Source organism: Astyanax mexicanus, chromosome 16 (assembly GCF_023375975.1).
Source record: "Astyanax mexicanus isolate ESR-SI-001 chromosome 16, AstMex3_surface, whole genome shotgun sequence".
NCBI lineage: Eukaryota > Metazoa > Chordata > Actinopteri > Characiformes > Acestrorhamphidae > Astyanax > Astyanax mexicanus.
In genome coordinates this window covers 37032873-37058913 of record NC_064423.1, presented here as the reverse complement: position 1 = coordinate 37058913, position 26041 = coordinate 37032873, and the positions used below count along the sequence as shown (strand labels likewise).

At 38.5% G+C, this 26041-nt stretch overlaps 1 protein-coding gene across 8 annotated transcripts in view; it reads left to right on the top strand.

Annotated features, from left to right (window-relative positions):
• Positions 1–26041, top strand: part of LOC103032915 (plectin) — a 283581-nt gene that overhangs the window by 65148 nt on the left and 192392 nt on the right. For all 8 annotated transcript variants that reach the window (XM_049465597.1, XM_049465593.1, XM_049465595.1 and 5 more), the window contains one exon: positions 5620–5718. In XM_049465597.1, coding sequence (XP_049321554.1) covers positions 5644–5718 — 75 coding nt within the window. In that variant the 5' untranslated portion in view covers positions 5620–5643. The remainder of the gene's footprint in view (positions 1–5619; positions 5719–26041) is intronic.

Genomic DNA, 26041 nt, shown 5'->3' with positions numbered 1-26041 from the left:
TTTGCAGTTTTTTTATTGTTATAAGTTTTTTTATTTTTATAAGTGAAATAGGTAAACATTATTTTTACAGATATTTAATGACTTTTCTAAGCTATAACAGTATATTAACACACTGGATTATATTATTATAAACATCAGTTCTGAACTGCTACCTGAAATCTAGATCAAGTCCTGCAGTATGGGATAGAGGATGAAGTGACCAAGTCTTATCATTTATATAAAATTCCTTAAACATATTGATCAGGTATTATCATCTGAGATCAAATTCATATAATGGAGATTTAAACACAAATGTAAAACATTTTAACTGAAACCATTAGAAATATCTGTAGTATTTATTATTTTATTATTGCTGTCACCTAAAACATTTTTTTTTTTCGACTGTAATGTAAATTTGGCAGTTTTTCTTTATTTAGTATCAGAATGTCATGATGAGTGGGCCAATAGAAATGCTCCAAATTATCTCATAAAAAAAATCATTTTAGATTGAGTAATCACTAATTAACTTCCTGAAGTCAATGGGAAAATGTTTAATCATAAGTTTTTGACACACTTTTGTTGATCCATGTGTCATGAAGCATTTAAACACAAAAATATACATATAAAGAACAGATTTACACAGATTCATAAAAGCAAGTTCAAGAATATAAATGTATATCGTCACTTCGATGCAAAAAAACATTTTGACATGATGTTATAGAAATAAAAAGGTGAGATGATTGTTTCAGGTAAAATGTTATATTTAGTGTTACCAGTGGACCAACACCAGCAGAAGACATGGCTTTCCAAACCATCACTGATTGGTGGAAACTTCACACTAGACCTCAAGCAGTTTGGACTGTGTGTCTCTCCACTCTTCCTCCAGACTCTGCTCCCTTGATTTACAAATGAAATGCAAAATTTACTGATGATCAGTGATGGTTTGGAGAGACATGTCATCTGCTGGTGTTGGTCCACTGTGTTTTATTATCAAGTCTAAAGTCAGTGCAGTTTTGTTTTCCCACAAAATCTTACAGCACTTCATGCTTCCCTCTGCTGACCACTTTTATGGAGATGTGGATTTCATTTTCCAGCAGGACTTGGCACACTGCCCACACTGCCAAAAGTACCAATTGGTCTTAATATAATATTCTAATTTTCTGAGTCACTGATTTTTAGGTTTTCATTGGCTGTAAGCCAAAAATCATCAACAATAAAAGAAATGAACACTTAAAATAGGATATTCTGTGTGTAATACATCTATATAATATATTAGTTTAACATTTTGAACTGATTTACTGAAATAAATAATATTTAAAAAATTTGAGATGTACTGAAAATGGTCTTGAAATATTATTAATATTAAAAAATCTCGTCTGATGGAAAATCCTTTAATATGACATTCCATTACATTTGTGCAATTATGCCAAAGCAGTACATTTTAAGTTTTATTTAAGATTAATTTGGTTTTTCTTAATGTTTTACTCTTTGAAGCGAGTAAGGGTAATTTTTTAAAAAATCATGGCATTTTCTGTAATCATTTCTTTAGGTTTCTGTAAATTTAATACAAAAGGTGTAGATTGAAGGTATATTTACTTATTAATATGTTTTTGCAATATTTATAATGCACTTATTTACCCAGTGCTCTTTTACCCAATTACAAACTTTTTTATTATTCTCTCTTTACCTGTTCTTCAATGCTCAGTACCACTAGAGAGCAGCTATTATTATTTTGAGTGGTGGCTCATTATAGACGCTCCTAAATATAGCTGATGGTGGTCCTGTGGGGTCCTGATCATTTAAGAAAAGGGTTATAATAGAGGATGATTATAATACGGTATGCAGAGAAACACATACAGGACTACTGTCTGTAATTATTAAAGAAATAGAAAGTACTCGTATATGATCAGTGGAGCTAAAAAAATAATAATGAGTGTAGAAACAAGTAGGTGGTCATAATATGAAGCTTAATTTGTGTATCTGAATGTGTGTTTATATATAGAGGAGACCAGCCGTGCCCTATATCCTGAGATCAGCAGTGATTCAGGCAGCTCATTATAATGATCTCTGGGTGGTTCTGTGTGGATTCTAATGGTTTGATTGTTCTCCTCAGTCAGAATCGGTTTCCTAAAGTCTTTGTAATTCTTCCTCAAAGGCCTGGGTTGTCTGCAGTTATGCAGAGATGTGAATTGAACGACTGGTCGCTTTGAAAACATGCAGGAGTCCCTCTGCATGCGGGAAGTGGTGCCTTTTGACTGGATTGAACCCCAACCTTCGCATTATTTAACAATCAGAAAGCAGCCCCTGCAGTTATATTTCTGCATTGTTTCTCTGGATTTGTTTTAAGCTTTATTTGCAGCAGCATGTTTCTCTTCCCACTTTCCACTTTCTAATACCAGAATAATGATGCTCACCTCGGCTGCACTGTTAGTTTTGAACTGAGTAAATATTCAAAAGGTTGTTATTATTTGTAGTGCTGTTTTCTTTCCCCACTTTTTAGAATACGTGCAGAGTAGTGTAATGACTTTTGTTGACTTCTGTGGTACACATTGGGTAGTGTGAATATTATTGTTATTTATTTTATGTTAAATTTAAGTGAAATGTCATCTGGTTAAGGCTGGGAAATATTGTTTATTAAAAAAAAAAAAAAAAGTTCTCGGTTAAGATTAAATTCTTTTAGTTGTTAAAACAGCAAATTGAAAGCAGTACTGCTTCTGAGCGAGAAGAGGGAAAATATAATAAATGGCATCAGTATTCAGTTTGCTACCATTCCTGAAAAAATAAAACAAAACACTTTTTTAATTCTAAAAACTGGGTGTCTGCAATGTCCCAGAACACTTTTCTGGCTGAAACAGCTTTTGCTGGTTACCTGAACTGCCATGGTTCTGCTTATTGTGCTGATTTAAGAGCTACTGCAAACATGGAGATATCAGAACAGCAAACTCAGTTTTTTTCCTGTTCGTTTATGCCTCATTAAACCAAATAAGGGCAGAATTATAACTGAAGAGGGGTAGTGAGATAAAAGAGAGCCCAACAGAATCCTATTTAAAATCACTAGATTCATTCACTCTAAGACGCAGCACCACGATGCAAGTTTTAAAAGTACTTTTTTAGCATGCTTGGTGCAATTGTTATTTCTCACCAAAAACATAGACTTGTCACTTTAAATAACCACTTTAAAATAATGTATTCCATTCTATTTTTTATTTTTGTGCATACCAAAGTAGTAACATATAAAGCTGTCAAATATGCAAATCAATGTTTTTTACATTTATTTTTTAAAACCATGCAGGCACAATGAAACTTTATGAAAACAAAATATAATTTAGCTATGTGTTTTAAAGAATAGAAATCAGGGTTTGTATTAAACATAGTGTAAAAATACTCTTAAGTTCAGTTAAGGAAAAGTGTAAAATACAGAAAATAATCTTCTGCATGAACGTTCTTCTATATGCAAATATCTACATCAAATATCTCAGCATTTCCTAATTTTGAAAACTGCATTAAAAAAAAAAAAAAATATATATATATATATATATATGTATATATATATGTGGTTGTGGTTGTAATCGTTTGACTAAGACTACATTTACCATGATTATACTGCTTAACCACTACATTTCTCACAATTCCATGCCGATCCAACGGCCTGTAGTTTAAGGTTTCTGGGTGACACATCAATTTGCCAAATTACTGGGTTTAACTTAATGATGTATTTTATGTAAGTGTAAGCATCAAACCATGATAAATCCATCTACACCCGTAATACACTGATGTAGGACCGGGGTAAAAAATATTGTTTCATTATCATCACTGCAGTGTGCATAGACAAAAATAGCTTTAAACCATTGGAGAAAAAAACAAGGCACTCATGGGGAAAACATTTTGTTAAATTAAAAAAAAATTGCTTATTTATTAGTTATTGAGAAAAATGATAACTACTATTGTAATTTCTTACATTTCTTTTGACTTTTGATTGGAGATAGTATGAACCCAAGATACTTCATATTTTGTCTGCTCAACTTAATTTGATTTATTAATATACATCCACTCCTGCATTTCATGCTTGCAAACCACTCCAAAAAAGTTGTGATAAAGCAGTTTAGACCTAGCAATTAGGTACAAAAAAAACTCTTTATTAAAATGCAGAAAAAAGCATTATTGAAATAAAGCAGTATTAAAAAAGGGAAAGGAGCAGTAGTTTGGGAAACAGGACTGCTGATCCCTTTTTAATAGGATGTTGACTACCAATGAAGTGAGCCAATCAAAGTGTTTGCTTTCAGCTCAATCAAGTACTGCCCAGCCAATCACAATGGCTCCAGACGGCCAGTTTAAACTTGGTATTACGTGAAATGGTATATATTTGCAAAGCTGATTTTTTTTTTAATTTGCTTAAAATAAGTGATTATTATGTATTATATTATTATATTTGCAGTTGTATAATTTCTTCACATTATTATACATTTCAATACACAAATTAAGTAATAGGTAATTAATTCATAAAAACTTTAGGTGTATACTAGGTGTATCCTGCGCTGGAAGACGTTACATTTTAAGTGGTTTCTTTTGGCGTCACAAAATCTCGGATCATGGTTTCAGAGTCAACGCATTGAACAGGGGGATCACTTAGAAAAAGGAGTGACTTTTGGTGTTTCTTTACGTAGAGTCTTGTATCTGTTTTTTTTTTTTAGACAATCCCCATAAAGAAGGTAGACTGCGCTCTCTTCAGGCTGTAGCATCACGGCTTTAACTGCTTTACCTCCACTCAGAGTAAACAGTAAACCGACCTTGCCTATTGTCAGCGAGTTGTTGGAAGGGAAATATAAATGGCTGCTGTTTATGCTTTATGTACCGAAATAGCTGCTGGTGTTTCTGGTATGCGGGTAAACACAGTCACCGTCAGAGCCGCATTGCTAGGCTGGCTGGCGTTAGTATTCTGGGCTGGGCTTGGAGGACCAGTGTGGCATGGCTTGGCCAGCTCTGATAAAGCTCAAGCACTTATCACACGTGATTGATTTGTTTACTTGTCCTGGGCTGGTCCGCTTATCATATGCCTTATCCCTGAAGCTCAACAGTGATGGGCTACTGCCTCCCTCTTTCTCTCTCTCTCTCTCTCTCTCTCTCTCTCTCTCTCTCTCTCTCTCTCTCACTTTCTCTCTTTCTCTATCTGTCTCTGCCTCTCTCACCCACTCACTCACTTTCCCTCTGTGAGCTCACTCAGCTCTCTGATTTGACTTTGTATATAAAGGTATATTCAATCACAGTAAAAATGACAATAAGTGATCATCACTCTTCAGGCCACCTTGGTGCGTGATGTGCTGCTAAGGCCACGATCTGTCCAAGCCCGATTTTTCATCCGGTCCTCTAGAACCCAGCTGCTCTCTTCCCTCCTATTGAGGCAGTTCAGCATGCAGCCATCAAGCTCCCTGCATTTGCCGTTAGTCACAGGGGCAAGGCCCGGCTTAATGAATCCACTTTATTTGACACTGAAGAAGCATCTGGAGAGACGGGCCGGCCCGGCTGCAGATGGTTCTGTTTTGCCTGACTTCAATACAATTCATTCATCATCTATTCTGTTCCTCCGCCATCCCTCATTCTCATTCACTCATCTGTCTACCCTCTGTCTTTCTTCCTCTGCAGGGTATTGGTTGTTGATCCCGGACGATGGCGGTCCGTCAGGATGACTTGCTGCAGCAGCTGAGAGAGCTGTCGGTGTCTGAGCAGGATGCTAAAGCTCAGGTAGGAACTGTGTGATCTGGTACACTGCAGCTCTCTGGCTGTATCTGTATATCTGCATTACGTTGCATCTGCTACCACATTACAATAGTGGCCACTACAGACTGGAGGCCAGCACTGATCTCTGTATGGGATTTTATCAGTTCCTGTATGTGTGTACAATAATAGTCAAACATTTGGACAATGCCCCTCTTGTTATTCAATGTATTTTTTCATTTTTTTCATTGTAATTTTAATATTAAATACTATATTAAAACTATTTAGGAACACATGGAATTATTTTGTAAACAAAAAAATAGCCATGTTTAGCCTTCGAGAATAGATCTGCACACTCTTGATATTTTAATCTCAGTGTCTTCATGAGGTAAAGTTCCTGAAGGTGCTGAAAAATAGTTGCTGCTTTTTCTTAAAACATTTTTTGTTTACTACATAATGATGTTTCTTAATTGTTTTCATTTCTTTAATAGTAATATACAATGTAGAAAATAAATTAAATAAAGAAAACCCTTTAATGAGGAACTTTTGACTAGTACTGTAAATTAACCTGCTTTGAAGACAGTGAGGAGATGAGAAAAGTAGTAAAAAAATAGACATTTAATATATGCAAAAACTATCCATATTTTTTTTGTCAGCAATGCAGAGATCTGTATGTGGTACCTCCTAAACAAACAGCACAAAATGGTTTCGGGCTTATGTTTTGTTAATCGGTTCTAATTAGTCATGTAACGGACTGCCCTGTATGGTTTGTGACCCTGAGTTCATGCGTGAGTGTTGCATGGTATACCAAAACTAGAAAAGTATTCCAATACTTTGTCATTAATATATTGATATACAATACCGCATTTATTCAGTACTGGTACTTTTATCCAGCACCAGGCCCCATGTTTGACACAAAAATTGCACCTTGTCGTTTTCCCAGCTTAATGTTTTCAGGACACATAAACCGTAAACCATTTGTATGCCTAGAAAAGAAATTTGTTTGTGAACCGAGTCAGTCAATTTACACTCAGCCCATCATGTAAGTTCCCCAAAGCACCACACAAGTCACAAGATAATTTACAAAATATCAAAACACAGAACAGTGACATTATTTTATAAACAATTTAATTCTAAATGGGAGTGCATATAAGTGGTGGGACTGATGATGATGATGATTTTGTGGTTAGGAGGGGCTCTCCTCTTAGACAAACTTATTTTGCTCTTCCTTCAAATGAAGCCTAATTGTTAATATTTTTATTATTATTATTATTATTATTATTATTATTATTATTATTATTATTATTATTAATGGTATCGTTTCAGAATCGGTGTTAAGATATTTTAAAAGGCAGGTATTGTACTGAAAATCCTAATTGTGGTATCATTACAATTTTGAACTGGCGCCGTGTTCACAGGGTATTCCAACCTTATGACCAATAATTACAGGGAGGATATATACCTCCTGTGACCCTAATCAGGTCGAAGCAGGTAGAAAGGTGGATGGAAATAGTTATATAGTAACATATATTATAGTTTTTTTTTCGCTAGCTGCAGCTGTTACACCCCAACATGCTGCAACGCAAACAGCCTCAAACATGCCCAAAAGAGACAAACTTTGAGTGATGCGAGTGACTTGTCACCTGGCGATGAGATAGCAGGGTAAAACACACACACACACTACCATGCCCTGAGGGAGCCCACTGCTCCGTTAGGCAGTTATGTTAACTATTGCATGCCATAAACGCCTACCTAAGCAGAAGGCTGAATAATTCACACTGGCTGGCAGATCGGTAATTAAGAGCGGCTCGAGGAGACGTCCGTTATTTATCCGGACTGCTTGCATGCAGTAAACATAGCTGGCACGCTGAAGAAGTGGGGGATGAGCCTACATGACTCTTCAGCCCAGCTTGTCCATGTTACTGTGTTTAGCCCGGAGGCAGCCGAGGCCAGCCCAAACGCACAGGGGGCAGTCTGCAGGGAAACAGACTGGCACCGGCATGTTCTCTCCTCACTCATCTTTCCAAACTCATCTTCCTGAGCGCAGCGGGGTCAGTAAAGGCATTTGATATTAATGCAAAGACGCGGAAGATTTTCACCAAAAAAGTTAATAGATTTTTGAAGAGATGAGGAGGAAAAATGTGCTGAAGCTGGTGGTAATTTGGCTGAAAGTCTTAATTAGTGTTTGATAGATGCCTCTAACTATGAGTCTAGACTCTACGGCTGGAGATGATGGTGGGATACTAAAGTGGCTATTGATCGTGCATATTTAAAACCCCTTCCAAACTAAAAGGAAGGCCTAAAAAGTGTGCAGCTAATTAGTCACTTGTCAATAATTGACACCAAGATGTATGCAGTGCGACCGGACTCCGTGTGTGTGCCGATTAATTGAGCGGAGCTGTTATCGGAGACAAATCTGAGTAAAGACCTTTTTCTTTGGCTTTTCCTCCTCATTGCAGAGGAGAATTAGAGAGAGAGGGTCCGGGTAGATGAGGATCATTAGCCTTAAGGAGTCCACGTCTGTATCATCAGTCACCAAAATCCTCAGTAATAGAGTGTCAGAGCGCGGCTACTGTGTTGTGATAAATCCGTTTTGTTGGCCGCGCTTTGTTGAAGCACGTGCACAAACTCGTCAGGAAGTCAGCCTGAGTTCAACTTCAATTATTTATTGAAGCCTGTGGAGCGCTGGGTTGTTAGAAATTTGCTCTGATGAGCTTAATAAAGACAGAAAACATATAAAACATGCATTGGTAAGAATAATGTAAGGGCAGTACATTTAAAAAAGGTTGAATCTTGACTATGGAAAGATGGGATGCATTCACAATAGCATGAAAGTAATAAAAAGATAAATGCACATTGGAGTTCTGTTAGAAGAATAGTTTAACACAAAAATAATTTACACATTTGCCCTCCTATCCTGGATTTAGTTGATTAAGAATTGTGATGAAAACTGTAGTCTTGTTTGTCCCTACTAATTGTACCATATTTTGAATCACTGTTACTTTTGTGCAGCTTTCACATTAATACAGATAGCATAAAGGTCCTTATAAAACTCGTTCTGAGGAACCCTTAGGCTGGCCAGATTTTTTTCTCCGTTTCAAATATGAAAATTTAGATTTTAAGGAAAAGCGTAATTTACTTTAAGCTACAAAACTAAAGAAAACTTCACTGACAGTTTTGGAGCTCACAGTTAGATTTTTTTCCCCCAAACCCTCAACTGACTCTCATTTGTGTACACACATGCATAAATACAATCTTTTGGATACAGTTGATGGAATTTGACTGGCCTTTAGGCTTTTTAAGATGAATTAGTCAGTGTGTCATTGTGTCATCAGTGTGGCCTCACAAACACACTTTTGTGTGTTTACCCATAAACACACTCCTAAACCTTGTGGAAGCCTTCTTGGAAGAGTTGAAAGGGTGGTCTGACATTACGTTAAACCCTATGGATTAAGAATGGGGTGCAGGTCAAGTTAATATGAGTGTGAAGGCAGGCAAGCAAATGTGTTAGGCAGTTTTGTGTATTCTTTTATGCATTATTGTCTCAGGAAACAAGCTACCCTGATATGAAAGCTGATTGCATTCTCAACAGAACTTCTGATGATCTGTCTCAGATCAATCCTTTAAAAAAAAAAAAAGTCTTTATAACGATACGCATTGACCGATCGTCTTATTGCTGCCCCTCCTGCACCATGTTTAAAAGCTATAGGCACCTTTGTGCTCTGCAGCACTGGTGTCTGATGTAGTCTGATTGAGTAAAGGTGGAAGTCTCAGTGCAGCTGGCAGGGCTAAATCGTGCCGCTTCATTATAAAGGGCAGGACGGCTCTGAGCCACAGCGGGTTAGTGCTCTCAGCCTCACTGCGCTTCCACGGGTCACGCTTTGGTCTGCTCCTCACGGAACCATTCAGGGCTTTCCAAATCAGGCCGCCGCTGCTTCTGACCACAGCTCATTTCAATATGCATGCGTCGGAAAAGAGAACGCGTCTGAACCTTGTTATGGAGTAGAGCAGTGCGGGCTGTGTGTATTTACATGTGTATTTATGTGTGTGTTGTGTGTATTTATGTGTGTGTGTGTGTTGAGTCTGTGTGTATAATGATGTGGTTGCTGTAGCCCAGCACTGAGCTGCTGTTTGTTCTTGTGCCAGGATGTACACGGGGGCACACTCTAGGATCATCAGTGCCCTCCAGCTATCTCTTGCACTCTCTCTCTCTCTCTTACGCTCTCTCTTACTCTCACTTTTTTTCACCACCTTCTTCTCCTCCTTCCTTTTCCTCCTCCTCCTCTTCTCTGGACTCGGTACATTGTGAGCAGCGTGCTCTGGCGGCTAAAGGCGCTCGTTAAAAGCTATAACTTATCTCACGTTTGAAGCTAATGGGAGGAATACTGGCCGCAGTGAAAAATAAATTACATTTTTCCCCCCTCTCCCGGGCTGCCCTCCTAACCCACAGCGTAATATGGCAGCGGTGAGAGTATGCATTACAAATCGGAGGCATTAGAATTTATCTGTGCTGCGCGACGCTGACTGATGCATTCGAAAATAATGTACTAGAGCCCAGCATTACAGGGACCCCATAACTAATGGACAGCTCTCGCCTGTGGCCGCCACTGTATATCATTCAGCCGGCCCAGCTCATCAAGCCTGAGAGTCCTTCGCCGGACTCTCTCTCTCCCTCCAGACCAGAGGAGCACTCTCTCTCACTCTCTCTTACTCTCTCTTACTCTCTCACTTTCTTTAACCATCCATCCCTTTCTTTCTCCTCTTTCTGACACACCTTTTCCTTTACTCTTTTTCTCTCTCACCGACCCTGCCTATCTTTCTTTTCACCCTGATCTGGATGGCAGGATGAGGTCAGTGTTACTGTAGCGCTGAAGTCATGATTTCCGTATGATCTTATAGTGAGAGCAGCTAATACCATGTAGCATGTAGCAACATCAACTCTTAACATCCACATACAGTAAACACTACTGTATAAAGTTTTAGAACACACCTATTGTTTAGTAGTGCTGTAGCTGCAGTGCTGTGTGACATGTATGCTGTAGACAACCTGCTTTTTTTATCTTAGCATTTACTTTATTACTGCATTTCACCTGTCAGACCTCTAATTTGTCTCTTTACTGCTGAAACCGAGACTGAGTTCAATCATGTTAAGCTGAGATAAAGACTAAAGCTGTTGCCATGTGGATCAGCCAGACATCTTCCTGTACCAGTTTTCTTCTAGTTTCCAAGAGGAAAGAGTAGTCTTTTTTTTTTTTTTTCAGATTTTTTTTCTGATTTTTTTTCTAGTTATGATGATGAAAGTGTGAATGTGCTCTTTATTGTGTAAATGCTGCAGTAGAGAGTGCATTACTATATGCCATCTGAAAGCTGTTACAGTGGTATGGAAAAAAAAATTGGGCACCCCTAATAATCTCCATGATTTTCCTACCTAATTTTATTTAAAGAATTTTTGCACACTTTCTGTAAATCCTATACACTTCATTTCACTTGTCAAATATCACTGTGTTCGTCTGCTATAATATATATTTAATTGCAATTGCTGATCTGATGAATGCAATGATTTATAAAGGAAAATTATAAAAAAAAATATCAGGGGTGCCCAAACTTTCATACCACTGTATCCAATGAATTGTTTGCGGGAAACCACCCCGTTTCTTTTAAACAGTATATTTATAGGATTTTTGTTTTCTAATATACAGCTGACTATACAGCAGAGTCACTGACTATCTTCAAACGCTGACTAAAGACTCATCTTCATCAAGAGTTTTCTCCTATGTGTCTAAACATTATGGAAGCTTGATGAATCTATCGATCCTAGTCCCTAGAAACTAGCTATACGTGTTTTCAAAGTAATCAATAAAGCACTTTTGTAAGGCGCTTTGGGTAAGGCCGTTTGCTAAGTACATGATATATGTAATGTATATTATAATGTAAAATTACTTTTTAAGTATATATATATATATATATATATATATATATATATATATATATATATATATATATATATATATATATTTTTTTTTTTACTGTTAAAGACCTGTTATGGACTAGACTTGAAAACTTAAATTGCAAAAATAATGGGAACAATGAGGGTTTTCTAAAACTGATCAGTAGTGTGTGTTTAAATGTACACATTGCTGACAAGTCATCAACTAGAATGCTCTAAAGCAGATAAACATCCCTAATTAATGTAATGCCAGGGGTGTACAAAAGGATCCCGCACCATTGAACTTTAGAGCAGTGGAGGAACTGTGTTCCCCGTACAGTCAACTGCATGCTGTCTTACACAGGCGCTTCACGACTGTGAATACTTTTCAGTTTCTCAATGTCCTACACAGCCTTTTGACAGTACTACACTTAATTGAAGCCATGTAGGGACATAGAAAGCCACAGTAGATGACATGTAGTTGAAAATTAAACAGACTAAGCCAGCAGAGACTTTTGGTGAACAAACAAATGTTATGGCTAATTTAGCTCAGGTAACAATACTATCCTAGTCCTGTACAGCTTGTATCTATCAGGTAGAAGAGGCATTTGTTTTATGTGAGTTTAATGTAAAAATGAATCTGAATGTAGCATTTATAAACTTTCTGTATAGATATAAAACATTTTTTTAAAGAAAACTCACTGTGTGTGTCACTGTTTACAGAGCATTGTTGGAATTATTAATATTGAAAAGTCCTTATGTTGGTTGTGTCTGTTGGTTTTCATGTACCTCACCACTACTAGATTTGGGTGGGGAAGAATTTTCACTGATTTATAAATTCTGGAATTCTCTGTTATATGCATGAACATCTAGTGATCTTATATACAGGTTGCCTGAGAAGTGTGAGCTGTTTCTTCTCACTAGTTTTTGTTGATTTAGCTGGAGGAAACTTCATTAAAAGACAAGAATCACACCAAAAAGTAAAAAGGAATAATTCAGCAATACTAAACATTCACAATAATGATATTGTGCACAATAAAAGTACTTGATCAGCTGATTGCTTGGCTTTGGAACTCCTTCTACTGTAAATTTCCCACTATTTTATCCTCATTTCTTTGCAGTGGCCATTTTTCATCTTTAATAGTGTTTATCTGTAATAACTATGGCCAGCAATAACAGCGAGCTGCTGCTTAAGCCAAATAAAGGTAAAGAAAGTGAGGAGGGAAAAGGGCCAAATGAATTCCGTCCACAGAGGGGTCAGGGAGACAGAAAGTGCATAGCAATGCAGTTTGGCCGGCAGGCAGCGGGAGATAGGATGCTAATAAGATCAGAGGTAGAGAGGAGCGGCCAAACCCCCGGGATGAGCATAAAGGCTTTTTTTTTCTGTAAATTTTTTTAAAGACAGAAAACGGCCTGAAAAAATAATGACGTCTGCTTTGAAATGGATTAATAATCAGAGGCGGGCTGCTTTTGTTTCGAGAAGGCGAGCCAGAGAGAAGGAGAGAGCGGATGTGGGGGGGAAACATGAATTGTTTGGATATGAGGAGGCCTCTTCCTCCCTCGCTGTCTGTCTAGGTGCGGGCAGCACCGGATCTCATTATCTCCATCTTGCGCTGCCTCTTAATGGAGCGCTGTGGTCGGCAGCCCCGGGCCGCTCGTGTTTGGCATGCTTTCTCCCCTGGACAATGCCCGGCCTCATCTCGCTCTCCGCTCGGGCGCTCTCTCCACGTGTGCCCGTGTCTGCGGACCTGCACTATAGAATACCTGAGCAGGAGAGACGCTCATCCAGTATGATGAAAGGCCCGAACGCTGTGCCCTTTTTCCCCCCGTTTTTTTGTCCTCCACCTAATTGGAAATTCATAGAATAGCTACTGAAATGAAACTTAGATGAAGTATGCACTTTTTGTATTACTCACCAGGCCACGGCAGGCCAGCGCTGTGCCGAGTTTCTAATGCTGCAGAAAGCTTAAGTGGGCTGAAGCTTGATTATAAAACTGTAATACCATTACAATGCAGTGTAATTGAAAAATGCATAGCGGGGTACAATAAAAGGGTGCGTGCATCGGGCTGCTGTGTGGCAGGAATGGAAAAGTACGGTCCTTGGTTTTTTACTGATGTGTGAAAGAAAAAAAGTAACCTTTTTTGGCCTGATCTGCAGTGTTTGAGTTTCTTTTTGGCTGGCAAAAGTATCTGGCTGACTGGGTATCGCCTTGAAATTTTCGATACCGATACGACAGCTTTAAATCTGATACTGATACCCAAACGTTACTTTTTTCAATACCTTTTTTTTTAATTGCAACCACAAAATACAAAAAGCAATAATTATTCACACACAGTGTATTTATTTAACCAGCCTGCAGTAGTAATCTTCTTCACATAATGTCACCAACAGAGGCTTCATCTTTCTGGATCTTGTTTGAACAAAAACAATAAGCATTTTGGTTGTGCTTAAACTGTAAATCTTTTTTCTAAGCATACTAAGGGAGAAACATAACGATTTAGAAAGAGACAGAGCAATGGAGCGATAGACCCCTTAAGTAAGCAAGAGACTGCGTTAGAGAGGGAAGACAGAACGAGTGAGCAAAAGAGGGAAAGACAGAACGAGTGAACAAGAGAGGGACAGTGAGAGAAAGTGAGTGCGAGAGTTTGTGTGCACCAGGGTTCCTCGCTGTGCAAGCTCTCAGTGTTTGATACAGTGTTTTAGACCTTTCGGTACTTGGTAGTACCGAGACATTTTGGTTGCTACCCTTTTGGTATCAAATTTCGATACCCAGCCCTAGCCCTGTTTAAACCTGATCACTTAATTCTGGATAATTTCTAGTATCAGGATTTAGCGGTGTCTTCACGAAACTTATGCACAGGGAGCCAAAACAAACGTTTGATTCTTTAGAGTTACAAACAGCAGCACTTGTCTTTTTGAGTAAGCATCTGTGCCTCTCTGTGTCTGATGACCTTAACTTTTAACCTTAAATGTTCTTTGTTAATTGTGTGGTCCGTCGAGCCTTGACGCAATGCAGAAGATTCGGTTGTAGGTTGCAGGTCTGTATAGAACCCTCTATATAGGGGTTGCCAGTTGAATACAAAACCCTCAGAGGTGGCATTCTGACAGTGCTTTTAAGGCCTGGTTAGACTCCTGTGAGATAGTACAGGAGAAAATCATTCATTATTCACAATCAACAGTCAGTTGGACGTAAGGCAAATCACCCCCTTATTAATTGATTTTGGTATCGTCCATAGCAAGGGGTTAGGTACTCGTACTATATTCACTTTAATAGCTCACATAGCAGTGCATTAAGTCCTCTAGAGCCCCCCTACTCACTTTATTTGCCTGCAACCCATTGAGCTGAGGAAATAGCCATTCACTGCTGGAGTCTCTCCCACTTTTAAACTCTCTCACTGCTCACTTGGAACTTCCCAATGAAGGCCCTTTAGTGAGAGTGCGGCCGCCGGAGTTCAGCCGAAATGGCTGGGAATTTGTTATTTGGCTTTGGCCTTGAGCGTCCAGTGGCCCTGCATCAGTCATCCTCCCTAAATAAGCTCGCCTGGAATTAATGGTGGGGTGAATCAGGCTGGAGAGGCGCTGTAATAGGGCCTGTGTGAAAGGGTTTTGCTGGGAATGGTTTTAAACAGGGAAAGCGCTGAAGTGGGCGCCGGACGGCTATCGGATAACGACGTGGCGTTAAAAGGTTGACCGCGCCCGTGGCGGAATGGAGCTCGGTGCGTGCCTGTCCCAATTTTAGCTAATCCCCGCTGCCTGATCGTCCGCTGAAGTGCTCAGGTGCCGCACACATTCATTAATGGTCCACTAGAGGATTTATTTGATTATTTCCTTTATTTCCTTTTTTTCCTGCATGTGTTTTTCCCGGTCCGGCTATCATTGGTAATTCGCGGAGTCTGCGTCCGCTGCATCGGCTGCATTTAGAATGATCTCATGGAGGCAGAGTGCTTTTTTTTGTGGCAAATAACCTGTGTCTCAATGTCAAGGCATTAGCTAAAATTGTGGCGGGCGTATTTTCCATTTTGACGTCCCAAACATCCCCCCAGAACACGGGGCATCCCTGCCCCTCCCTCCATATACACACATCCTAAACCCTCCCAGCTCTGACACTTTGATGTGGGTCATCTCTGAGCCCCTGTGGCCCCCTCCCGAACCCCTCCGTGTCAGCACTTTTTGATGTAGCCTATGTGCAAGTTTCCAAATAGAATTTTTAATAAGCAGTCATTATCATTTTGATTTCTCACTGAAGGAAAGGCGTGACCTCTGGCATTTGTGTGTGTACGAGTGTGTGGGGCTGACGCTCGGGGGAACCTCAGGCAGATACGGCTCACTGGCATTAAGCCCGGTGCTCTGTGGGCCTGGCAGAGCAGTAAAAAAGAGATGACCGTCTTTCAGATAAGACTCCAGCCCTGCTTGTTTCCTCCTGCTGTACTGAAGTTCCACTCTGTGCTTTAGCACACGGCTCAGCTGGTTCTCTCCAAGACAACACAAGCCCTCCCTTGTACTTCTCTCTGGTTTTAGCTATCAGTTCATTGTGCCCTCCTGTTTTGGTGCATGTGTTGCCAAGATAGCAATGAACGTCTAACTGTTGACTGTTTTTCTAGGTTCATTTAAGTCAGTGGTGCACCTGTGTTTTCAGTTGCCAAGTAGCAACATTTATATCTTATCTTCTATAAAAGAGGCTTTAAAATGCACTATTACTAACAATGTGACTATTGCTAACAATATTCTGAGTAATATGGCAAAACATTTTTCAAGAATATACTACTAGAACAAAAATAATAATAATAAGAAGAATATAGACTATATAAAGTTTCATATATTCAATAGAAGCAAAAAAAAAAAAAAAAAACTTTTTTGTAAGTAACTTACAAAGACCAAAATCTGACTCTCTTTAATGTGCAGGTGTATCAGATTGCCACAGATTACACTGGTGATTCCTGTATCTACTGTATCAGTAGATTAACCCTTATTTACAGAGAGAAATCCATATGTTGCACTCATCCTGCTGTGTGACATGAGTATGTATAGGCTCGTCTGTGGTCTCAAGTGGTTGATTGTACCTTTTCATGCCATTTATGTTAAAGAAACTTGCAAAACCAAACAATAGCAAGCTTGCTAGTCTTTAATTTATTTATTAATTTATCGTTTTGTACTACTGGCTATCCCAGTATTGACTTTATGGACAACAAGCTCTACATCATGTCCATCAGTGTATCCCTCTAATGCTCTTAATGTTTTGGCTCATTGGTGCATATAGATTTCCCTTCCACCGCTAATGAGCAGAATAATCTGCACATTAAGCTCTACTACAATTAAAATAAGAAGTTAATCAATCCCAGCACTAAAGGTTTATCTAATGGACTACAGAATTAAATTAGGTTCTTATTGCTGTAGCCTTAGCTAACAAAATAACACTATATGACCATATGTTTGTGGACTCCCCCTTCTAATCAATACAGTCATTTACTTCTACTTCTACTAAGTTATACCCATTGCTGACACATATGTGCAAATGTTGACACACAGCTCGTATAGACCCTGTAGAGAAGTATTGCCACTACAATAGCAGATTGTACCTGATGCCAGGTGTGGGTTAGGGGTATTTAAAGCCCCCAACATTAAGCTATGAGTCTATATGAGTTTCTCCTCTAAACCAGCCGTTATTTTTCCATGATAATATTGGAGTTTTACAGCAGAAAACAATTTTTAAAACATTATTCTGCTATATTGTAAGATGGTGGGGTTACACTTTGCAGTTAAGTAATTGGTAGCCTTTTCATTCTGATATTCTTGCCCTGCTTCTGTGCTGTTAGCTCAATGAAAGCAGTCTGAGAATGGTGTTGCATGTTTAGAAGCCAAAATTATTGCATAAAAGGCAATCATATACAAAAAGGTATTCTGCTTTGTATCTATTTCTGTTGGGATATTATAAATGTCTAGTGTTTAATAAATATTTTACATTATAGTTTTGGGTGTATTTAAGCTATTTAATTAATTCAGTGCTGATAAAATTTGCTAAATTAATGAAAACCTGCCTAAAATCGTGTTCATAATCGTAATTGTAATGCTTTCTTATCTATCTTGTTTGGTCCAGACCAAAATAGCAGATGTGAAAGGTGCCACACAAGAAACAGTGTGCAGTGTGCAGTGTGCATACACATTTTTGATGGTTTACACTAGGGATGGACAATATGGCACTAAAATATCACAATATTTTAGGGTATATATTTGGAGTAATTATGTTATTGCCAATATGGGGGAAACTGCAGCCAAGAAAAGTATATATAGTCACATACATTCAGTAGAAGAAAAAAAAGTGTAACAAAAATAAAAAAGGAATGTAACAACAAAAATCTACCACAAAACTAAAGTGCATTATATTTAGTTCAACATATAAACTGCAACCAAATAAAAACAAACAAACAAATACAAAATTAAACTATTTTTAAGATCAAAACATCATGATGGTGTTTTTTTTTCATTTGTGTAACAATTATTGTTGAATTTTTGGCGAATGGGCGTGTCCCTTTTTTTGAGAATTTTGTCTTTGTATATATAAAACAGAGAAACACTGTGTTTATGCTTATATACAGTCATTCTGTTTAATTTATGCTAATATTTAAATGCTCCACATTTAGGACGATCCCTGGAAAAAACAGGTTTTAATACCAGTAGGAAGCCTTAAACTGAATCTATGTTAGACAAAAATTAGCAGTCAAAAGTTTGGACACATCTCCTCTCTTACAGTTCTTTTTTTTCTTTATTTATTTAATGTATATTTTATATTGTAGATTAATATTAAATACATTAAAACAATTAAGGGACACATATGGAATTACAGTAAAAAGTGTTCGTCCTTCACAATGAGATGGTGCTTTGGGATGAGCTGGAGCTTCACAGCGTGAAGGAAAAGCCGCAACTATTGTTCAGCACCTCCAGGAACTCCTGCAAGACGCTGAGAAAACTATTCCAGGGGAATTTAACTCATGAAGATTAAAATACCAAGAGTGTGCAGATCTGTCTAAGCTAAATGTGCTACTTGGAAAAATCTAAAGCATAAAACTTATCGCTTTAATATAGACTTTAATATTAAATATCCAATATAAAAAGGCATAAAAAGAAAGAAAACACATTTAAAGAAAAGAGGTGTGTCCAAACTTTTGACTGGTACTGTATGTACAAATGAGAGTGTGGTGCAGATGTCTGGTCTGTGTGTTGGTGTGAGTACGCAGGTGTGTGGTTGTGTGGTCTGAGGCCATTAGGAGGCTCACTTGTGATGAATAATGGTGTTCTGGAGCAGGCTGAGGAACCGGCCTTGACCAGGCAGGAGGAGCAGCTGCTGTGAAAGCACTGAAAGCTGGCTTTGATTCAGCCTGATGTGCTGCAGCCTCGTTGGGCTATTGTTAAGGGCAAAATTCAGGAAACCTAATGTAATGTAATTTTTTGTTTAAATTTGTGATTTATTATTCAAATTTTTTTTATTGTTTTAAAGTGATATCTGTTATATATTTTTCTGTTTATATGAGGCAGAACAAAGCACCACTTTGTATGCATTTTTTTTATTTTTTTTTTTCTCCCTGGCCCCCCTTTTCCACTTTTCCTGTCCTTTTCAGCTCTGTGGACGAGGTCGCAATTAGCATGCTAATGACGTGATCCAGACCTCTAAAGATCAAGTCGGCAGGAGTCCTTTCTCTGCGGCTGGAGATAACAAAGAACCTTTTACAGAAATCACGGGATGAAATGCGCTGCATTTATCTGGCGAGTCCTGATTTCTTTGAGATACAGGCACTTATCCTTTTTTTTCCCCTCTTTTCTTTCTCTTATTTCTTTTTTTTATATATATATATCCTCTCTCTTTTTCTTAATACGAGAGCTGAGCCCCTGCCCGTCTGTGGCTTGTTTTGGTTAATTACATCAAGGACTTTTGTATTATTCTCCTTTTAGAGAAAGAGAGAGTGGTGCACGGCGAATTTGCAAGTCTGCAAATCTGCATATATTCCCAGCCCTACTTGATGTTCCAAGTGGCTCATTTAGGAGCCCTGCCACGGCTGTTTTGGTGGAGAGGTGAGAGATCAAAGAGGCTCCTAATGTGAAGGTGCACGGCGAGTGCTGGCGAGCTCGGCACTGCTCCGAGCTGTCTTAGCATCGGGCCAGGCTTAATGAGGAGTGGGTAATAGCTCTTTTAATGGAGGCAATAGGCTGGGCGCACACCCGCAGCCAGGGGCCGGCCAGCGCTGGTCTGGGATGCCCCTCAGCTCCGCGTTCAGAACTGAAATCACCGAAAATGCAGTTTAAAATGTGTGCAGCAGTGCTGGAGAGGGAGGGAGAACACCACCAACAAGTCCAGGCCTCGACCCTGCGGTCAGACTGAACAAACAGACGGGTTGAAAGCCCGGCCCCTGGCTGAGGTGGGCTGGGGGGGCTTTAGAGGGAGCTTGCTGCTCCTGTGTGGATGTTCAAAACACCTGAGAGAGAGAAAGAAAGGGTACTGGGAGACCTGGCCTTTACCCAGCCCTCCTCTTCTCTTTGTTCTCTCAGAAGAGGTTAAGCAGGGGTCTGCTGGAAACACACTCCAGCACACCCTGGGCTATAGCCTGTCCTGCCCTCACTGCTTCTGTTTCTGCTGCTGCTGTTGGAACTGAGCTCCAGCCAGAGTGTTAGTTGGTGTGTAGAGCTCTAATGGCTCCATTTCTGCTGTTCTTCTGTCTCTTAGGTTTTCTTTGGGATTGACCTCTCTTCTGATTGGCTATTTTAAAAAGAGCTGAATGTATGGGCTAAACAGCTCTAGGCCAAATAGTTGAATTGTTGTATGTTCTTCTGTTCTGCTGATATGACAAAAAAACTGTTAATGCAGAATAGGCTCTTTCCTGAAGCAGGAGGATTAGAGCTTAGATCGGGCCCAAAAAAATTCAGCCCAACCCGGCCCGAGCTAGTGCAAGTTCTGCCTGAGCCCAACCCGACACGCTCCATCATTATGAGCCCCAGCCCGATTTAAAGCAACATTTTTTAATAGTAAGTAGAGCATTAAAAACTGAGCTTTTTAAGAACATTTTCAGGCTGTTTAAATGTGTGAAATCTGTTCAGAATTATGTTAATTAACATTGCAACACTGAAGTAGCATAAACTTATTATTTTAGAAAAATGTTTATTAAGAACAAATCACTAAAAGATTAAAACACCAACAATGCTAACAATGATTCACAGGCCTAAACGTCGATAAATTAGGCTACAAGAATGATGTCCGAATATCAGCTGGGCACATAACTTTCTGAACCTAGACCATACCAGCTGCAGCAACCCCAGATCATAGCCCCGCCCCCACAGGCTTGTACAGGAGACTCTAGGCATGATGGGTGCATCACTTCAGCCGTTTTTCTTCGTATCCTGAGGCTTGATCACTTTGGAACAGGGTAAATCTGGACTATTCAGACCACATGACCTTCCATTACTCCAGAGTCAGATCTTTATGCTCTCTAGCAAGCTAAAGCTGTTTTTGTGGGTTAGCCTCACTGATTAAAAGTTTTCTTAAGGCTGCAAAGCTGTTTAATCTTAATTCCTTGAGATTCCCTTCACATTGTGTCTGTAGAAAAGCTCTTACTTTCACTATTAAACGTATTCCTGAGTTCCAATGCTGCATTCCTTCCTCGAATGTGATGTTTCCTTAGAGTTTAATAATGGGTTGCACAGTTCCTAACTCTGATTTTAGTGATTCCAGCTACAATCTCCTAAGATGTTTTCTGCACGGTTAGGTTGGTCATCCGCTAGTCCTGTAGTTCTCTAGTAGTCACAAGATGCTGCCCACAGGACACATGACTACAACTTAATGATTTAAAATGTTTATATATAATAAAGATGAATGTGACATTATTTTAAAAAACTGGAAAAAAATTAGTAATGTCTAAAATAGTGTAAATTTAATAATTTGTGGAGACGCTTAATTAATGTACCCTTATTCTAAAGTGTTACCTGTTTTTGTTGATTAGTAGTGTATAGTGTGGTATCTGTATATTTTGTTACTCTTTACTTTTTGATATTAGTAATGTACTCTTTTTGTCCAAGCTGAGAGTAAAAAACAAATGATTCTAGTCCGATATTAGCAGCTTTTGGTAGATTGACAGATCAATAACAAGCTATAGCCAGACTAGTTGTGCTTGATTGATATTCACTAAATTATACTAAATTCCAAAATACTTACTGTTCCACATTTCTAATAATCATACATTTATAACGAGTGGATAGGTTTCATTTTCTCTTGTATTTTAATACAAATGTTTGATATTTTTTGCTGCCGACGCAGCGGCTTAGCATCTATTGAAGATATGATAAAGTAATCCATATCAATTAGATCTTGATTAAAACGGCTGACATTTGACACAGGAGATCCTCGGTTCATTACTGCGATGTAATGGTCTATTATCGGCATCAAAACTTTAATTAAAATGGAAGTTGAGTTGGGCTTTTAGAAGTAATTGATTTTATAAGCCTACTGTATCGCTTTTCTCCTTCTAGAAGGGCAGATAATACGCTTTAATTAAAACGTGTATCGCGTGCATTCATCAGAATACTTTTCACACAAGCGTCTGCTCTTTTTTCTACACGCTTCCTATACTGGCTATACCTCACGCTGAACTCGCCAGCCTATTCCGCTTTCAGGAAACGGCACGGCTTAATGTGGCACCTCATTTCGTCGTTCAGTTTTAATAGGCTGATTCTTTTGTGCCGAGCTGCCAATTGTGTTCTTCAGCGTCGTGGATCAAGTAGCATGTAGTGTGATCTGCCACGCTTCTTACCCGAGCCTGTTGTTTCACGTCACAGCCGCTTCTGTGTGATTGACCTGCCTCCCTCTTATAGCGTGACCTACAATTGCGAAGGCCAATTTAGCTATAGAAAATGGATTCACACAACGCCTCCGGTTCACTTACAAGCACCACTGCAGCAGACTCTCCCTGACAAGCATGTCCACACAATTGATAGGTGACTTGTGTCAGGAGTGTGTCACATCTCTCTCTCGGATGTGCTGCCATTTCCTATTGTCTGCCAAATGGTTATAGACAGAGGGTGAATGCTCTGTAACAGTCATGGAGAATATAGACAGTGCTGTTCAAATAGAAGTGGGCAATATGACAATGTTTTATGCCACATTTAATTGGACTGGAACTACTATTATGTCTCATGACTTTTGCCATTTAATATGGAAGCTAAAGAACTCAATGCAATGTTTTGTGCAATGTAAAATTATTATTGGCATAAAAACAATGTGATCAGATTAATCACAACACTATTTCTTGCTTCTTAATGTGTTTGAAAGCATCAGTTGTAAAGTTGTGAAGAGGTAAAGTTTATTTACAGTGAATAGCTTTATTTGAGTAGTGTTCTAATCCATATTATACCAGAAACTACTAAGTAAAGAAAAAAAAATATTTTAAGAAATGAAGGTCAGTCAATCTGAAACATTTCAAGACCTTATAAAATATCCTCAAGTGCATTCGCAAAGACCATCAAAAACGCTATGATGGAACTGGCTCTCATCAGGACCGCCCCAGGAAAGTTCCCTCTGTTACACAGGAAAAGTTCATCAGAGTTACGAGCCTCAGAAACCGCAAGTTAACAGCTCCACAGATAATTACTACTACATGATTCCTTATGCATTTCTTCATAGTCTGGATGACTTTTTGTTAATGAACCTGGAACCTGGAAAAGTCTCCTGTACAAAAACTGGAATCATGGAAAAAGCATTATCCAGGCCTGAATAAGTTTTGTAAAAATAAAAATACCCAAAAAGTTTTGGAAAAGTCATGGAAGTTTGGTTTACAAATCTTTGTGTTTCAGTTTATCGATGGAGCTATTTTGAGCTAACAAATATATGTCGGAGTTAATTTGGCAATTTTAAACCTACTCAATGGAGATCTCAGGATCTGACACACATTTTATTATTAAATATTGCGTGTCAACATTTTATCTGATTCATTTTTAGACCTACTATAATCAATTTTGATTATAGTTTTAGTTGATGTTTGGTTTTATTGTCCATGTCTGCACTGATGTTTTAAAAATCATATGGTTGTGAAAATTTGCCTTGAAGGCATGGAAAAGTCATATCATTTATTGGTTAAAACCCTGTAATTTACAGTGTAGGCCTCTACTGGTACCAGGTTTAACTGGTACTGTAATTTTTTCCTAGACCTGAATTGTCTCTGTTCCAAAATTTCCCATCTGGAGTGTGTTGGAGTTCTGAAATGCAGGAATATATGTATATTAATAAATAAAATCAAGTTCTACATCTACATAAAATGTTACATCTATGCTGCTGTGTGACTCATGTGCACGTGGGGAGTCCGATTTTGGCACAACACTGATTCTTTTCTTTTTCTTATTATTTTGTTTTATATGCGATGATAACCTTAACTTCCCACTGCAGACTTAAAGGTCTCAAGGTCTGGACCAAACAAGGTAGAAGCAAAAGCACTTTAAATGTTAAACAATCTAAAACTGTCCTTATGAACTCTGCAGAATTCACCTATAGAAACCCATGCTTACCTTCATTTCCAGGAAGTTCAGTGCCAATCAGCGTGAAATGACTGCACTTCAGTTGTGGTCGGTTTCAATTGTTGAAGATGTCAGCTTCAGAAGCTAATGGCATACTCTGAACATGACCACAGTGTTCCATGTCAAAAGACCATGATGGCTTAACTAGAAGAATTAGCCTTAGTAATTAGACTTAAAACATTTCTTAGTGTCTACAATCCATTACATTACCTGGTTTTCTACTTCCTTTCAGGTGATTTCCTTATTATGTAAGTTGCTTTGTATTAATTGTGTGAGAGAAGTCTGGGCTTAAGTCTGAAACTAAGTTTACATGTTTGGTCCAGTTCAGTTTAGGGAGCGCACTTAAGAATTTTGCTTTGTCCTGTTATCATCATCATCATCATCATTATGTGGGCTTTATTATCTCCAGTATTTGATACTGATTGGTTTATAGAAGGGTGAACTGTGGACTTTGTTGTTGTGTTGTCAGTTTAGCAAGGTGTTGTACATAATTCTGCATCCCTTAAAGTGCTAAAAATGGATTCAAGGGAACTGATTCCATTTAAATTTATTTTATTTCTGTTTATTAATGAGGTTAATCTACAGTTACAGTAGATGCAGTAATCACCATCATAATCTTTTGTACACATTTTGCAGTGTGGCTCACCTGCATGCCAGTTAAAGATTTTGGCCCAACACAAGTTATTTGTCTTGTTCTATTGTTGGCTTTAAAGGGTGATGATAGCCTTCCTTAACTTCTCATAATTATTAATTGGTCCAGAATTTGTCCAAAATCATCTAAAAAAGTGCTTTTACACTGCACATGACCCTGAATCATGGATCAGTTGATCTAGACAAAGAACTCCTCTTTTGATTGGACCAAATTCTGGACTTTAAGCTTTTCAGGTTAGTCCTGAAACACTTTTCAGCTGGTTCAGATTTAGGACCAATTCTGGAAATTAATCACCCATTAAACAATACAGGAAGAAAAAGAAAGGGTGTTGTGCCAAAATCGGACTCCCTGTCACATGCACAGTGCTCATGCAGAAGTATGGGTACAGCAGATTACACTGTTGATTCCTGTATCTACCGTAGCTGTAGATTAACCTTTATTTCTAAACAGAAATAAAATAAATTAGATTGGAATTTGTTGCGCTTATTCTGACAACATTCTTGAAACCAGTGAGTGAGAAGTAGATGCAGTCAGTGTCTGTAATGACAGGATGTAGTAAAGCTCTTTAGTTTGCTTAATCAGTAAACTGCAGTGTGAAACCAAAACTAACCAGACTTAATCTACCATATTTTTCAGACTATAAGATGCACTTAAAATCCTTTTATTTTAAAGAAAATTGACATTGCGTATGGGACGAATCGTTGCTGATAGCGCCCTGGGTAACCGGAATTCTCAGGATTCCTCAGTCTAGTGCTATCGAGTGGCATTTAAATCCCGCTAGCGCTGCAGCTAGCGGCTAATGCTAATGCTGCTGCACCCAGCCTTAGTGCTAAAGAAACTTGACTGAAAACTCACCCTTAAACTTAATATTGGAAATCTAGGCTTACTGTAAATACTTGAAAGAACTGTTTTCAGGAGAGAAATCTGTGTAGATTAACGTTCAGTGCTTGTTTGACTTGAAAAGATTTTTTCAAGAATTAAGTTTGTTTACTTAGGCCCTTTAGGAAAACTCTTACTAGTGTCTCTTAATGCACCTTATAATCCGGTGCGACTTATAGTACACACAAAATACAGTACACAATGTAACACAACTCAGGACATTTTCAGTTCTCAGAGTTTAGTGATCTCTCTGAGTGGAACACGCGTGGCCTTGAAGATTGTCTCCCGGGTTCTTATGTTAACATTCTGCTGGAAATGTGTGTTGATGTGTGCTGGTTCTTTGGCA